Source organism: Barbatula barbatula, assembly GCF_947034865.1.
Source record: "Barbatula barbatula genome assembly, chromosome: 3".
In the NCBI taxonomy this organism is placed as follows: Eukaryota; Metazoa; Chordata; class Actinopteri; order Cypriniformes; family Nemacheilidae; genus Barbatula; species Barbatula barbatula.
Genome location: NC_136764.1, coordinates 28,313,539 through 28,331,396, shown reverse-complemented (window position 1 = coordinate 28,331,396; position 17,858 = coordinate 28,313,539). Strand labels below are relative to the sequence as shown.

The 17,858-nt window shown below is 37.8% G+C and overlaps 1 protein-coding gene across 2 annotated transcripts; it reads right to left on the bottom strand.

Moving 5' to 3' along the window:
- Positions 1-1,824: 1,824 nt before the first annotated feature.
- On the bottom strand, positions 1,825-17,228 carry LOC306892289 (NAD-dependent protein deacylase sirtuin-5, mitochondrial). Of its 2 annotated transcripts, XM_079453284.1 has the most exons (10): positions 17,133-17,228; positions 16,952-17,011; positions 13,289-13,409; positions 12,828-12,961; positions 11,941-12,166; positions 10,980-11,067; positions 10,780-10,833; positions 10,486-10,609; positions 10,189-10,304; positions 2,015-2,669 (listed from the first exon to the last, which is right to left on the bottom strand). In XM_079453284.1, exons 3-10 carry the CDS (start codon positions 13,392-13,394, stop codon positions 2,597-2,599), a joined length of 921 nt encoding a protein of 306 aa, XP_079309410.1. In that variant the 5' UTR covers positions 13,395-13,409; positions 16,952-17,011; positions 17,133-17,228; the 3' UTR covers positions 2,015-2,596. The 2 variants fall into 2 exon arrangements, with proteins under 2 accessions (XP_079309411.1, XP_079309410.1); XM_079453285.1 differs by lacking the exon at positions 16,952-17,011 and having other exon boundaries at positions 1,825-2,669.
- Positions 17,229-17,858: the final 630 nt, after the last annotated feature.

Sequence of the window (17,858 nt, the reverse complement as noted above, 5' to 3'; positions counted from 1 at the left end):
TGGGCCGGTCTAAGGCATGAAACTCCAGGGCTGAAAATGAGTCCTAATCCGGCCCTGCTTATAGTCAATGTTTTCTTGTACAGCTGCTTTGTAACAATGAAAATTGTAAAAAGCGCTATATAAATAAAGCTGACTTGACTTGACTTAAATGGAGGAAAAAAATGTTTTGATCGGTTAGGCTGTGGCAGAAGTCCAAACATATTTAATTCACTGTCAGAGGCGTTGTGTTAGATTCTTCTCAACAACTGCTGTTTGTGCTACACGTTTTAGACAATTTTTTATTAATAGATTACACACACTGGGATACTGGGCTCATGTAAACTGGGCTTTTGCGACAACGAGTCAACTGTCATTAAAAAGGGTCGATCTTCAGTGCCATTTATAAAGAGGTTCGTTAGGCGCAATACTTGGTTATCAGTCATGGGTAACTTTAAATTTCGGGCAGCTCACATTCCAGGCATATCAATCAAATTGCTGATTCCTTGTCTCGATTAGAATTTCAGAAATTCCATCTCCTATGCCTCCTATGAGGTAGTGCCATCCTGCCTGGTCTGCCCCTCTTTCAACCAAACCATACAAGACTAGACACGACCCTTCAGTTTGGCAGCTCACTCTGCAGCTTGCTATATGTGTAAAGGTCTAGCTAAATCTACATAAAAAATGTACCACTACGCTTGGTCTCACTTCAGTTCTTTCTGTGCCACCTTCTCTGTATTTTACCATTTCACTTCAAAAACAGAACTGTTGTGTTAATCTCTGGATCTAACACTGCTTTTTGCCCTCTGTCTTTCATGTTGGCCTATTTGAAAAGAGGTCCACACACTGGTCAGAAAGACCCATTATTTCCCACAGAGGAAGAAAAACCTGTGGCCAGGTGCTGGTTCACCTCCCGTCTTTGTCTGCTTTGCCAATATTGTGGGCTTCCTCCAGATCGTTATACTGCACATTCGCTGCGCATCCGTGCAGCAACAGCAGCAGTTTCTTCCACACCTGTTTCCTCTTTGAAGGCCATGGGACGATGGTCCTCAGCTGCTTACACATGTTACCTTCGACCTTATGCTTGAGTCTCAAAAAGCTATGAGTGCAGCTCTTTGATCTGTGGATTGAAATAAATATTTACAGCTTCAGCTATATGGGGCTTGTTTACTTAAAATATTATATTCCACTTTTTATTAATATTGCTACACTTCCAATGCTTTCACAAAATCAATCAACACTGCGAGTAACTTTTATCCATGGATAACAGTTGAAGATCAAGTGATTGTCTTGGGAAGGCAGTAACATGAGAATTGCAGTAATTCTAGTTTCAGAGACAGTCAATTCAGAGACAGTCAATTGGAATGTTTATAACATGTTTTCAAAAAATAATTTGTTTCCTAGGTCTGAAATATCTCTTTGCATCCTGTTTGATTAAAACTATGGGCCCTTCTTTAACAATCTAAGCTCTGAAGTCTAAAGCGAGCAGTGCAAGTGCACTTAGAGCGTGTCCAAATCCACTTTTGCTAGTTTAACGAATATAAAAATGGCCGGCACGCCCGGCCTCTGGTCTCAAAGGGTTTGTGCCTATTCTTTCTTAAGGAGTAATGAGTTAAACTTGATTGGAGAGAAATAGAATGTGTCTATAAAAAACCCCCATCTGCATCAAATCATTCAGAGATGAGAGACTGAAGGCTGCTATAAATAGCAAACACCTTCATAAGCCTATTCCAGCAACAAAGATTGAATGACAGACATATGGCAGTTATAATATCAGCACATTTTAGGCCAAGAAATCAAGGATCTTCTGTCCACAAACACAGAAATATTAGTCAATAAGAAAGAAGTGAGTTATATTCAAGTGTATTTTATTTAGGGCACTTCATTTTATACGTTATATTATGTGAATGTAAAAAAGATTAAATCTGTGGATTTCAGGCAACAAAAATCCAAACATTTTACCAGAGCACATGAAAACTGCTACATGTAGTGTTGAACCCCAGTTGTAACAAGGAAAGGTCTCGTGAATCAACATATTCTGTTAAAAAAATTGCTTTATTTGTACTTGTATTTCCACAGGCATTTTATTTACAAATGACAAAAATACAAATGTAAAGAATACTATTACATTACAAGCACTACTGAAAATAGTATATTGTAAGGACCATTTGTGGATTCTGTGTGCCAGAAATGTGGTGCTTCTCATTAGCGGTCATTCTTTTACTTAAAGTAATCCTATAGACATGACCAGAAAACCTTGCTAGACAAAACATTTGAAGCTATACCCACTTTACTAATTACATGTGCATATAGAGACATACGATTAACTCTTAAGACACAGAAGAAAGAAAGTTTACACATAAAACATTTCTTTATACAGCATACTGTATATGAAAGCTCTGTGTATTGTGCAATTTCTGTGTAAATACTTTTAATTGATACATATTGTATTTCAGCAGTGTGAGTATTTACAGTATGGATAGAAATAGGGCACAACATTGTATTGTAGAGTCAGAAATGTTCTATAAACAGATTCTTTGGTCCACTTTCGAAATCATCTTGTTAAGTTTTTGTAAAACAGTCTGTGCTATTGTTATTGCAAATGACAATGATTTCAGCATCATATGACTTCAGACTCATGACGTGCAAGAGCGATGGGAAGGGTCGTTCCACAGGGACCCAGGAAATGAAATCTTTAACACAAAACACAGGATTAGTAAAAATAGAAATTTTACCATTAGAAACAGTGTCATTGTCAGTTATTATGTAAAAACAAAGCAAATCAGTCATTTTTGTCGATTAAATTATATCACACTAATTATTACATGGCTCTATGGAATACTTGATTCTGACCAGAGCAATTTAGTGCATATGCGCATGCGTCACGTTGCTCTAGGAGACTTCGGATTGTTTCATTCCGGGCAAGCAAGCAATCTCAACCAATTTTAACACTTTAAGTATAATGTTTATGTACTTTTTATGTTCATGCATTTTTATAATGCGCAGTTGACTGTGTGCTGTGTACATACCTTGTACCTGTTTGATTTAAATAAATATATATTTATTTGTATATTTCATTATTTTGATATAAGTGTATATATTTTGTATATGCTATAAGTAATAATCTACCGCATTTCAATGCCAAAAAAACACCCTATCAATACGTTTTGTCTAAATAACTCATCTAAATTAAACAGGATGCATTCTCACTCAAGTTTAATGGCAATGGACAACAATGGATAAAGCATCCTTTAAAGAACAAAATGTACAACTTATAGCATGCTCATGGTTTATTATGCTTACTATTATTGCTAACATCGCCTAAATCTACTTGTTTAAATTTGATTCAGATGTACTGATAATATACATTCTTTTTTTAATGTCTTAAACCATGGGGAAATAGCGAAAACAGCCTGTTATAATAATGATGTCCTAGCAAAAGAAATGATGTCGTAGCTAAAAGAGACTTCCAAAAGAAATCAACAGACAAATCAAGGTCGATAAGGCTCTATGACAGGGGTTCTCAAAGTTTACATTCAAAGGTCCGAATCTGAATTCTTGTCAACGTCAAAGGTCCGGTACAATTGTTATTAAAACATTTAAAATAATCTTCGTCAGACTCTGCCTGAAACTGCTTTCTATACAATGTATATAATATCCAACCACCTGTAAACCGTAATCCAGTAATGATGATAGGCGTTCCATTTGCAACACAAGCTGAACGCCTTTGACCAATCACAACAGACTACACCACCTGACCAATCACATGACACGAGGATAGGAGGGGATTAGACGTATGAATCGCGGAACAAATCATTTGAGAGTCAAGTCAAGAAGTATGATAAGAAAAATGCATATTATTACAACATAAAAGTGTTTTTACACCTTGTATGTAAATAGACCTAAACAATTCAATGTTATGTACTCTTTAATTATTTTTGCTGACTTTTAATAACATCTTGTTCCTCACAATGTTATGTCGTCTTACCCTTACTGTTTACCTTGTACACAAATAGGAGCACTTGTCCTAGTAGATTTCAGATTAAATTTGCAGATGATGCATTGGTTAGGGGATGAGGACAATGAACCCGTGTTAGATGTATTTATGTTTTAGTGCGAGATATTAAAACTTAATTTAATGTCAGGGTTCTTACATTTTCCATTCTTAAATTCCATACTTTTCTAGACTCAAACATACAGACTTATTTAACCATCAGACCATATTTAACATCTGAGAAAAGTAGTGGTTTTAAAATCGAACTGTTCCCATGTACTGAATATTTTTAACATATTTTGCCGAATAATCTGTGTACAGTTATACCTATACCGCATACAAATTAAAAACACCAAACCAAGACATGTTCAATGGACAACTTTTTATGGGATTTAAGTGCGATGTTAACAATTTGTCGTATTAAATAACTGTTTACCGTTTTAATAAAGAATTTGGTGGGTTTTTATCAAAACTAGTATGTCCAAAGACAGAGTCCTTGTCGTTGGTGACTTTAACATCCGTGTAGATAACGATACAGATGCTGTAAAATGGCGTTGAAAGACACTCTTAACTCCAAAGGCGTTAGACCGGATTGTATCGGGACCCACTCACCTTCGTAATCATACTTTAGATTTAATACTGTCGTACAGTATAAATATGGACGACTGGGCTGCAAATCAAACTCCTTGTTACAAATATGGTTGAAAAATAACTTCAACTACCAAAAATGTGTTTCTGGGGGTTAGAGCGTTGGGCTTGTGATCAGAAGGTTGCCGGTTTAAATCTCAGTACCAGCAGGTCATGACTGAAGGGCCCTTGAGCAAGGCACCTTACCCCTGATTGCTCTTTAGTAATGTGTCACTGTAAAAAACTACTTGTAAGTCGCTTTGGATAAAAGCGTCTGCCAAATGAATAAATGTAAATGTAATTGTCTCAACTATCTAGCATGATTAATGACATTGTGGAGTGAAAACTTTCAGTGGTAATGTCAAGATCTTCATTCTCGTAAACGGTAGACACAGTTTCCCCTCTGCACTTAAAGAAGATTAAAGATGGCAGCCCAACACCGTGGTATAATGAACGCACTCAGGATCTAAAGAATTTGGTCCTAAAAATGGAGCTATAAGAAAACCAAATTAGAAGCATTTCGTACAGCATGGAAGGATAGTATTCGAAAATACAGGAAAGCCCTAAAAACATCTAGATCCACCTACCTTTCATCACTAATAAAAGAAAACCAGCACAACCCTAGGTTTTTATTTAACACAGTTGCTAAATTAACCAAAAATAAATCGTCAGCAACTTTTGATTCTGGATATCAACATATCAGTGATGAATTGATGTACTACTTCAAAAATAAAGAATGAAGATATAAGATAAAAAATGAAAATTATGCAACTGGAGGCTACACTAGCTGAACAAACGACTAACTACAGCGCCCCTAAGGGAAATTGTGATTATTTTCTACCATAGATCACGATGAACTATCTAAAATCATTAGATCATCTAAATCAACTACATGCTTGCTAGATCCTATACCTACAAATCTATTGAAAGAGATGCTCCCAGAAATTATAGATCTTCTTAGCATTATTAACTCATATCTGACACTAGGAAATGTGCCTAAAGCATTTAAGGGGGATGTTATAATGCCCCTTGTTAAAAAAAACTTGATCCTAGAGAACTAGTGGACCTATATTGAATCTACCTTTCATAAAGTTCTGGAAAAAGTAGTTTCAACTTAATTATGTTCCTTCCTCCAAAGGAATGACATCAATGAAGATTTCCAGTCTGGATTTAGAGCACATCACAGTACAAAGACTGCTTTGATCAGAGTTACAAATGATCTGCTAATGGTGTCTGACCGAAGTTGTATCTCCTCATTCACTGTAAAACCAAATAGTATACTTTACTAGAAAAGTTTTAGTATGTTTACTTGATTTTGGATAAATAGTTGACTTTACTAGACTTTTTTAATTGTTGTTAAAATATTAAAATGTATAGTTCACAGAACTAACAAAAAGTATGTAAATTCACTTAAAATGTTCAAGACGTTCTTTTGAGCATGCGCAATGAACCACAACTCCCTCTCCCCCACACTCTGTCGGAGCACATGGACTTTGAGCAATCGTGAAATTCGCCTGATTTAAGGTAGGCTAATTAATTTATTTTGTCTGAATATTTATATTTATGGCACTTATTTTAAATTTATATTTTATCGTGTTGTCTTTTTTTGATAAGACCTTAAAACGTGTCTTTACACAAACATGTCTTAGTGTCTTTCTATATTCTAATTAGCCGTTGTCCGGTTAATAAGGACACTTATGCACGTATGCTGTTTGTAGACTTCAGCTCTGCTTTCAATACCGTCATCCCTTCCAAGCTAATCATCAAACTTGGAAACCTAGGCATCAACAACCCTACCTGCAATTGGATTATGGATTTCCTGACGAACAGGCCTCAGCTTGTTAGGTTAGGCCCCATCTGCTCCACCACCACCACCCTCAACACTGGTGTACCACAGGGCTGCGTACTGAGCCCCTTTCTCTACTCCCTTTTCACACTCGACTGCAGGCCTGTGAACGGATCTAACTCCTTCATCAAGTTTGCAGACGATACAACGGTGATTGGTCTCATCAGCAACAACGATAAGACTGCATACAGGGATGAGGTCCGGCACCTGGCCACATGGTGCACAGACAACAACCTGCTCCTTAACACCTCCAAGACAAAGGAGATCATCGTGGACTTCAGGAAGGACGAAAGGAGACACACACGACCCCATCCACATTAATGGAATGGCTGTTGAACGTGTTTCCAGTTTTAACTTCCTGGGGACTCACATTTCGGAGGACCTGTCCTGGACCACCAACACCTCATGCCTGGTCAAGAAGGCTCACCAGCGTCTCTTCTTTCTGAGGACACTGAAGAAGAACCAGCTGTCTTCAACTATCCTGGTGAACTTCTATCGCTGCACGATAGAGAGCATCCTGACCAACCGTGTCACAGTCTGGTACGGGAACTGTTCTGTTGCTAAGCGCAAGGCACTGCAGCGGGTGGTGAAAACAGCCCAGCGCATCACAGGGACTACACTTTCTGCCATTGAGGACATCCAGAAGAAACACTGTCTGCATCGAGCTCGCAGCATTCTCAAGGACTCCTCTCACCCCGCTCATAGACTGTTTACTCTCCTGCCTTCTGGAAGGCGCTTCCGGTGCGTCCGGACAAGAACCAGCAGACTAAGAAACAGCTTTTTTCCCAGAGCTGTTTCATTATTGAACACTGATTCCAGTACCTCTCATACCCTTAACTCCAATGCTGCTACAACATTGTTTACATTGCACTACAGGGCTACATGCATGACTGAACTGTACACACCTGTTTATTTTCTACTATAGATCACGATGAACTATCGAAAATCATTAGATCATCTAAATCGACTACATGCATGCTAGACCCTATACCTACAAATCTTCTGAAAGAGATGCTCCCAGAAATGATAGATCCTCTACTTAGCATTATTAACTCATCTCTGACATTAGGACATGTGCCTAAAGCATATAAGGTGGCTGTTATAAGGCCCCGTTGTCAAAAAACCCCATCTGGATCCTGGAGAACTAGTTAACTATAGACCTATTTCGAATCTACCTTTCTTATCTAAAGTTCTGGAAAAAGTAGTCTCAATTCAAATATGCTCCTTCCTCCAAAGGAATGAGATTAATGAAGATTTCCAGTCTGGATTTAGAGCACATCACAGTACAGAGACTGCTCTGATTAGAGTTACAAATGATCTGCTTATGGCGTCTGACCGAGGTTGTATCTCCTTATTGGTGCTGCTAGATCTTAGTGCTGCATTCGACACCATTGACCACAGCAAGCTCCTACATAGACTTGAAAATGATGTCGGTATTAAGGAAATAGCTTTGAAATGGCTTAGATCTTATTTATGCGACCGTTTCCAATATGTAAAAATAAACAATGAGGTATCACGCAAATCGCAAGTCCAGTACGGTGTACCACAGGGCTCAGTACTAGGGCCTATGCTCTTCGCATTATACATGTTACCCCTAGGAGATATAATAAAGCGACACGGAATAAGCTTTCACTGCTATGCTGATGATACGCAACTTTATATTTCCTCGAAGCCTCACGAAACACAGCAATTCCATCGAATAGTGGAATGCATAGTCGATATAAAAAAGTGGATGAGTAGCAATTTTTTATTACTGAACTCGGACAAAACTGAGGTGTTACTTATCGGACCGAAAACCGCCCTACGTAACAACCAAGAATACTGCTTAACTATTGATGGATGTTCCATAAAACCCTCATCTTCAGCTAAGAATCTTGGCTTTATATTCGATAGTACTCTGTCATTTGAGAACCAGGTCGCCAACACCTGTAAGATTGCGTTTTTCCATCTTAAAAATATATCTAAATTACGTCATATGCTGTCATCATCAGATGCGGAGAAGCTTATACATGCCTTTATGACATCAAGACTAGATTACTGTAATGCACTATTAGGTGGTTGCCCTGCAGGCCTATTACAAAAACTCCAACTGGTCCAAAATGCGGCAGCTCGAGTTCTTACACGTACAAAAAAGTATGAGCATATTAGCCCGGTTCTGTCAACCTTGCACTGGTTACCTATAAAGCATCGCATACATTTTAAAATCTTGCTTATTACCTATAAAGCCTTGCATGGTTTAGCTCCTCACTACTTGAGAGAACTTCTAACGTATTATAGTCCATCACGTGCACTACGCTCTCAGGCGTCAGGTCAGTTGGTAATACCTAGAATTTCAAAATCAAGTGCAGGCGGCAGATCCTTTTCTTATCTAGCGCCTAAACTTTGGAACAGTCTTCCCTGCACTGTCCGGGAGGCAGACACACTCTGTCAGTTTAAATCTAGACTAAAGACGCATCTTTTTAATCTTGCATACACTACATTATCATAATATATGTATTTCAAAGATCTAGGCTGCACTAGTTAGATCAACCGGAACCAGGGACACTTCCAATAACAACTGATGCATTTGTTGCATCAAAGAGTGCAGAACAGTACTCTACTCTCAGCCAGTCTTGTCTCATTGTTCCAAGGTTACAAGAGCGGAGCGGGCAGGGCGCAATCCATTCCTAGAACTGACAAATGCTGGACGAAGGAAGTGACGTCCCTACAAAACTTCAGCCACTATTAGATTATTAATGATAATTTTAAATCTAATTTTTTTTTTATTTTGCCTTGTTGTGCAAGCACTGTCGAGCTTGTGCAGAGGCTGCAGTTTTTGCCAGAGGGGAACTGGAATCCCCTGGTTAGGCCTGGTTTCCCTCTGAGGTTTTTTTTCTCCTCCAATGGAGTTTTGGGTTCCTCGCCACCGTTTGCATACTGTTTTGCACTGTTTTGCCTGGCCGGGGGGGCTGCTAGAATTTGGTAGTCTTATTTAATTAACACTGCATATAGGAATTTATTGTGTGTCTGATATTTGACCTGTGTTTTGAATTCCATAACCTTTTATGTTTTACTTATAGTCATTTTTTCTTGTACAGCTGCTTTGTAACAATGAAAATTGTAAAAAGCGCTATATAAATAAAGCTGACTTGACTTGACTTGACAATATAACGCATTTGCAGTTTTGATTTGTAGATATAGATTCATAGCCACTTCATAGCCGCTCTTTGTGTTCTGTGTTTTCTTAAGTTTCACTCTACGAGGATTGAGTTACCCGCCGCATCAGACGATTCAGATCATGCCGCAATCTGAAAAAATCATTTGTACTGAATCGTGAACCTATTCAGATGCTTTTGCCCATTGTTCAAGTAATGCTTTCAAAAGAAACGACTCAAACTAATCAATCACTCGGGAATGGCCGTAAAAAGAGATTACAACCTTGAAATAAACAATGCGTTTTATAATGCATATTTTAAAATGAAGGAACGTTACGCAGTGTAACAAAGTCAATGATTTTCTATTAGAAATATACTCAAGTAAGAGTAAAGGAACCCACTTTTAATTTTACTTTAAAAGTACATATTTTTATAATTGGCACTCAAGTAAATGTAACGTAGTAAATGTATTGCATTACTTCCCCACCTGTTTATGGATTATCTCCGAGTCTCTAATCTACAACACATGTGTCCCCCAACTCCAACTCCATCCCCATCCTTTTATATGTTTATATACAAACAGATTTATGCAATCTTGTGGTTTTGCTTACGTGAAGCGTGTGGTATTGGGTGTCGTTTGAATGTTAAATTCAGCCACTGGAACGCCACGGGACGCCACCTGTGCACCAAACACTGCGGCCGGGTACACAACAGAGGAAGTGCCAACCTGAGATTTGAGAAATACAATGTGGTGAATCACTTGTGTGGAGTTAAATGGAACAGAACAGAAGAGTAGGTCTGTTAATAGAGCTATTCAGAAGAAAGACTTCAATTAGGACTCATTTCAGTCTATATATTTAAAATAAAAAAGTTTTGCCAAAAGAAGACAAGTGTCAATTATTACTGACCACCAGACAGAGGTCACATGTGTCTAGCTCCTTCTCCACTTTAGTAAGGATGTGAGAGTCCAAAGTTTCTCCAAACAAGATGACGTGTGGCCTTAGAAGACCATCACAGCCCTTTTCATCACATCTACAACAAACAGGACGTTATGTAGAAATTTAAATTTAAATCCATAGTTCTAATTAATTGTGAAGCCCTTGTAAATTGCAATTGGTCATTTCACACTGTGTGCCTTTGATACAAACAGTTTGAGTAAATAGTGTTGACATTATTTGTTTACAAGTAGTAGTACTGTGCACCTAGGCAAGTCTTTGACAGCTATGGGTGCATCTTTGACATCAGGATCGGGTGAACTGTAAGAGATGATTTCATACACATGAAAGATACTGTCGAACATCATTATGATGAAAGCTGACACACAAATCTAATGAGAAATATTGACACATTACCCAAAAAGGGTAAAGTCACATGATATCAGAATCATTTAAATGTGACATACCCTTTTCCTTCCAGTGACGGACAGATGGGGCTCTTGTGATTGCTTTCCACATCTCCACAACTTACACATCTGGTCTTAAACAGATTTCCTACAGACAACAAAGGAATATATACAGTAAATGAATACAAAAATGGGCTGATATTTTTCTAAAACTTTAGCAATACATATTTTTTTAGATACGAGGCCATCGGTAGTATAACAAGCTGAAAATGAAAATGTGACCATAGTGATCCATATTGAAGTCCTTAGGTGCCAGGTTTTGAAAGTTGAAAAGTAACTCTGAAATGCTTATGTTCAATGCAATTGTTTTTGTTAGATGGAAAGAAGATACATTTTTCTAGTTATTTGTTATTCAGACATTCCCCTTTAAAAGAAATGAAGTATCAGATTTTTCTATTGGCACATTTCTCAAGTCATTTTCACCCACTCTCTAATATGGCTCTAAAATTAGGTCAACATTGCCACCCCCTCTACAAATGAGTGGATTACCTAACAGTGGCATCTAATATTCTGGCTGTCATAACCATTTATGTTGGTCTTGCTTCCGTTACAATATTTACAACAAATTAAGGCAAAATTTCATACATTTGGTTGATTTGACAAGGAATGACACTTTATTGATGTGTAATGTAATATAATCCTGTATATAGTATAATAGAATTCCACCATTACTACTTACTACTACTTTTCACGCCCACAGTGAGCATTATCTTAACTGCAGGGAACCTGTTTTTCTTTATCTTAAAAATGTATTTTGTCATGAAAATACAACTCTTAAATGTTCTTCAAATGTATCTTATTGCAGTAGAATTTCCATTTTGTATGTTTATTAATTTGTGAGCAAAAAATCTCAGTTCAAAGGGATCAAATAGAATATAATGAAAACAAGCCCTCATCATAACTCAAGACAAATGCTTTCCTATAATCCACTGTATAACATGGCATTCTTTGGAGTTCTCACCATGGACCTCTAGCACATGTTTAGATCCAGCCCGGTGGTGCAGCTCATCTATGTTCTGTGTGATTACCACCACAGATCGACCCTGTTTGCTGAGCCGGGCCTCACACTCAGCAATAGCTCCGTGGGCTGCGCTGGGACAGGCATTCAGAGCGAGTTCTCTGCGGTAGTGATAGAACTCCCACACTCTGCTGGGGTTACGAGAGAAAGATTCAGGAGTTGCCAAATCCTAACAAAGAAATGAATGCCTTTCAAAAATAATACTTGAAATAATTATTTTAATAGAATAAAAGACTGGAAGTACACAGAGTTATTAAACATATTCTAAAGTGAAACAATAGGTGTGGGTGTGTGTGTGTGTGTGCGTGTGTGAGAGAGAAACATAATCACTAAACCAAACTAAATTAAAGCACTAAATTAAAGAATGGCAGCGCGTTCGTACATTTTATTGGTTCTTGTGTGTTGTTTTGTATTATTTGTTTGTGTTTGAACTGAAGAAAGGAAGTCGTATACATCTGGGATGGCATGAGGGTGAGCAAATTATGAAATAATTTATTTTAAGGGATAGTTCACACAATAATGAAAATTCTGTCATCATTTACTCACCCTCAGATGAATTTCTTTGTTATGCTAAACGCAAAAGGAAGATACAGTATATGGGTTGACTCCTCAATTGACTCCTATAGTATTTGTTTGACCTTCTATGGCAGTAAATAGGGGATGAGGTCTGTTTGGTTTATGATCATTTTCCAAATATTTTATCTTTGGGTGAACCATCCCTTATTTTAAGCCGTTTTTTGTCATGAGACGTGTAATAAATGATCTGTGTTATCTATCATATGGCCCCAGAAATGAAACAACAAAACAAAAGTGTGTGTTTGTGTTGTCACCTGTGTTTTCCATGTCCTCCACTGTCCTCCTGCCTGTCTGAAGGTTGGTACTCCACTCTCTGCACTCACTCCAGCACCTGTGATGATGGCAATGTGTTTGGCCTTTGAGAACACCTCCCGAAACTCAGACATATCTACAAACACAAACGTGCATTCATCCTTGTTAATAAACACACAAGTCAAGATGCATGGTAGGTTGCCGGAGGAAAACCTCTGCGGGTTACTAGAATGTAGCTTAAGCTGCAAGTGTCTTGCTAAAGTGCTCTAAACAGTCTCAATCCGTTCGGTTGAAGGATTGATTTGAATCATTATCTATGAGCTTCGCTTAGATTAGCTTTTTAAAATAACCCTGCTGATGTTGATCAAGCTGTAAAATCTTTATTGATTCTGTGCCTGCTGATGCCTGTTTGTAGTAGCCTAAAGGTATTTGAGGTTTGGGCTTAAATGGTTAAATGACGCACCTGAGTTTGTCCGCACCAGTTGTTTGAGATGTGTTTGGACATTTGCCCATCTCCCACAGCGAAGGTGTGGAGCTACTCTCTTGAAGATGAGCTGGATAATCATCATTTATTGATCCTTTACCTGCTTAAGACAAATAAAGTATGTGTTGTTACACAATAAAAACAGCCTTAAGCCAGTTTATATCTATGACAAACCTCTAATACATCAGAAACATGATTGGGATTCAAGGAAACACTTTTCAGGGGTTCACGATATTGGTTAAAAAAGTAATATCTCTGGAATTTTGCAGATAACAATATTTGGCATCCTTCAAAAATGTCTATTTTACTAGCTCACTCTTAAAACATGTTAATATGATATTAAAGAAATGATCTCATTAAATTCCATTCAAAGTAATTCACTCACCCTCGTGTCATACCAAACCTGACTTATTTTCTTCTAAAAATATATTTTGAAGAATAGCCAAACAACATTGACTTTCATTGATTTCTATTGAATGGACATAAAACCACTTCCACAGTTCCACAGAAGAAAGAGTCATATACAGGTTTAAAATAACTAAATAGAAAGTTTAACTAATCATGCGTTTTGGCTGTTGTGTGAATGGAGGGTTTCTTGCATTGAAGACAAAGTCACACTGGTTTTTTGTCAAGAATGTTTCCAGTCGGCTGGTGTTGATCTCCATCACAGCATGTCGTACCATGGAGACTCCAATCCTATTTACAGGAACACTTCCAATAACAACTGTCTAATAATAACAATCTAATCTTTTTCGTAAGCGAGGGCTACCTGATTATATAAAATACTTTTAAACTTTAAACATCTGATGCCTTCGTTTTAGGCTCACAGGACCAAATTCAGTCCTCTTTCACATATTTTTGAACTTGAATTGAAGCTTACTTCATTATTATGCTAATAATTACATTTCATGACATTGTAGCACTTGGCTGATCGCTACAGTCATTGTTAGGTGCTCAGGACAGTTGACGAATCTGAGTTTATGCGGGCACCATGTTGGAGACCACTGGCCTAGAACATAACAAAACTGCTCATGTAATTAATCTTCTGTCAGAATTGGGCAACATTGTTCTGATAAAGCTTCTCAACAAGTGGAACCACATATTCAACTGGACAAGTCTGTATCGATCGCAGTTTATGTGGATGAAAGGGTTTGCGGCCCTTATTACCATATTTACAATATATCCGCAAAAGCAGAGAAGATGTGCTTTAGAGCGTTTGGTATGGATATGGTAACATATGGGTTCAGCAGTGCTGCAGCGTTTACTAACTTTTTTGACAGAAAAGCGCATAGCAAGTAACATGATGTATTTTGTCTCTACATCTGCACACAGTTTATTTACCCTACTATTTTATTAATTTATATCTGAAAACATTTAGTAGGGGTGTGTCGAGATCTCGTGGCACAATATATCTGAACACAATATCCTCACACAATTGGCATGATCGAGTGCTGGGCTCGAAATTGCTACCTTTTTAGTTTCATATGTTCCCCATATTAAACCTGTGCAACCTCAAAATATATTTGGGAGCATTTGTGTTTGTGCACATTTAGCTGTGGTTCGACCTGTTTTTATTACTTTACAGAACACGCTAATAACTGCACAAAGTATGTGCCTGGTGTGAGCTACAGTGACCGGCCCGGTCATTCATAAAGACAACGTGATTAACCATCCCGCAGCGCAACTTTCCCACCGTTTCTCTATGTAAACACGTGCTAGATGGACGGTTTCAACATACGCGCCTCACGCACTACTGTTTACATTGGTTCACGCTGAGAGCGTGCAGCATGCTGTTGAACAGCAGCAGACTGTACCACAAGTTAGTTATAGCAAATTCACATTGTTATTTTAAATACATTCACAGGCAAACCTCTGCAAAAACGGATCATATGTCTGTTACATATGTACATTTTTAGCATAAATATGTGTTTATGTAGTTTTAAATGTTTCTCTGAAGGCTATGAGGGTTCAGTCAGTGGAGGAATGAGGATTGACAGTGTGATATGATCACAACCTCTGCTCACATGAGCACTATGCAAAAGCATATAGAGAAAACAACCACAGCTCTTTACTAAAAGCTGTGCCTGTTAAGAAAACAAAGAATCACTTTTGTGCTATTACAGCCTGTCAGTTGAGTTTGTGACACAACATTTTGCAGTGTTTACATATTGTTCATGGCTGCATAATATAATTCCTTCAAGTTTTATTTGAAGGTTGATTTTAAAATGCCTATATTTTTGCATTTTGTGTTCTTAAGGTGACTAAGAGACCATTTTTTCCTATACATTTCATCATTGAGGATTTCTTTAAAAAAGTCTTAAAATCTCGCCTCGTGTCTCGTTACACCCCTAGCAACAACAGCACTGAATGTAACCGTTTGGAGAGCAAATGCAAATATGAGATGATGACGTCAAGCATATGTTAATTACAACTGCGGCACAGGTCAAATTTTGTCCCGTATTTCAAAATGTTGCCAACCCTAACCTCAAATGCGATACATACAAAACATGTTTCCAACGCCTCACACTTCTGAGTAAAATAAGAAATAGTTTCTCATGTAATTTGACATGAATTTTATTTAGAAAACAGCTGATGAATGAAAAAGCAGAGGAGTTTGTAACATGTTTTTCAAAAGTGTGGCGCTTCCATTAACAGCAATTGAAAAATCACACTGGCCCCGGGCAGAAACACCTCAGTGGACACAGACCCTTACAGTTATAGTTCACTCAAAAATTCTGTCATCACTTGCTCACCCTCCTGTCATTTCATACCTGCACAAATGATTTCTGATGAACACAAAGAAAAATATTTGGAAGAATACAACACAACACGTGACAACATTACGCAAATATTATGCAAAGATTTTTTATTCTGTGACATCATTGACTGCCAAAGTAAGAAAAATTAAATGCTAGTCAAAGGTGCCCCAGAACTATTTGTGTTCCTAAATTTTTCCAAATATCTCACTTTTTGTTCAACAGAACAACATATAGTATATTTTTTCCCTACTATGGTAGTGGATGATGTCACAGAACTGAAAATTGCTAACATTCTTACCAATATCTTTCTTTGTGTTTAACAGATCACAGACATGTATATACGGTGAGAGTGCGTTAATGATGACAGCATTTGTATTACTCAGTTACGTTTAGTCACATGGTCAAGGAAAGCAAAAAATGGGAAATATTAGACATGCTCTTCTCCCTGCAAGCTCATTTCTGGCAGCTGGATGCTATAGATCTTCTCTGGGCTGCTCTGCTTGGGTTCTGCCTTTATTTCATGCTCTTCTTCTTTACCTGAGCTCTGGGGCCAAGGCCACTGAACCATGCTTTCATGCTTCCCTCCTTCTTCTACATTTTTGTATCAGATTTTTCTCAGGTAAAATCTTCTACACTTGAACACAGTTAGTTGTATCATTTACCATTTTATACTTTTTCTTTGTAACTATTTTACATGTGTAACAATAATTTAAATCTGTCGTTAAACACATCTATGTACAAATCTGCAAACTCGTTTTAATTTAAGTTCATATGTAAAAGCTCCATACTGCAGTTAGCACTATAGCTAGTTAACTGCGCTTATTTCTGTCGTCGTAAAAGTAGCAGAAAGGTGAAAATTGTCAAGAAATACACAGTTTTATACCATCTTGCTGTTCCTGTTTCTTTAGACATTTCCGCGTTGACTTTCGGCAAGATTATCACTCTGTCGAGGTTTTAAAAGTCATTAAAGTTTTTCACTATCTGTGATTCATTGATGTCAAATTAGAAAACATTTACATTGACTTTTTTAAACGAAATAGTTAGATAAAGTAATAACATCATACCTTGTTCAATGGAGAGAGAAAGATATAAGAGAAGGGTGATCCGTCAAAATGTGCTCGCAAAGCGTTTAACTGCCGTAAACCATGTAAACATGTCGTAAAGGAGCTCGCGATCTATGGTGATTTAAAAAAGGGTTTATACCGCCCTCTAGCGGCCGATCGTGAGACCAGGCTTTGTATTGGTGTCGTTGCCATGGTGAATCGTAATATCGGAGCTTCTTTGATCACGACTGGTCGTAGTCGAGGTGTACGCGCTTAACTCAAGATAAGACCACCCAGAGTCTGAAACCAAAAACTCAAAGATTCTCATCTCGTTGTAAATCAACTCAGATATTACATTCTAACTCCGTGTTGGTTGAACCTCCTTATTGAGACGGCTCCTGGTGAGATACCTACTTCATAAAATGCTCTTGGGGTGACCTTTGGGCTTCTAGATGTCAGGGTTAGGTCTACTCATCCAAGATAAGTGGAAAGATTTATTGATTAGTATGACAGAGGTGTGTGTGTGTGTGTGTTTGATTCACTGGGTTATTAAAACAAAAATCTGTCAAAAATGCTGCATGGACAGATTGTTTAAAAAAAGTTTTTCTGAATTTACCTTTTTTTTGGTGTGTTTGCCTTTATTTGTAAAGTAACAGTGAAGGGACAGAACGCGCAGTGGTGGAGAGAGGGGTGGGATCGGGAAAGCACCATGAGCAGGACTCTCGCCCGGATCGCAACCGCACTATC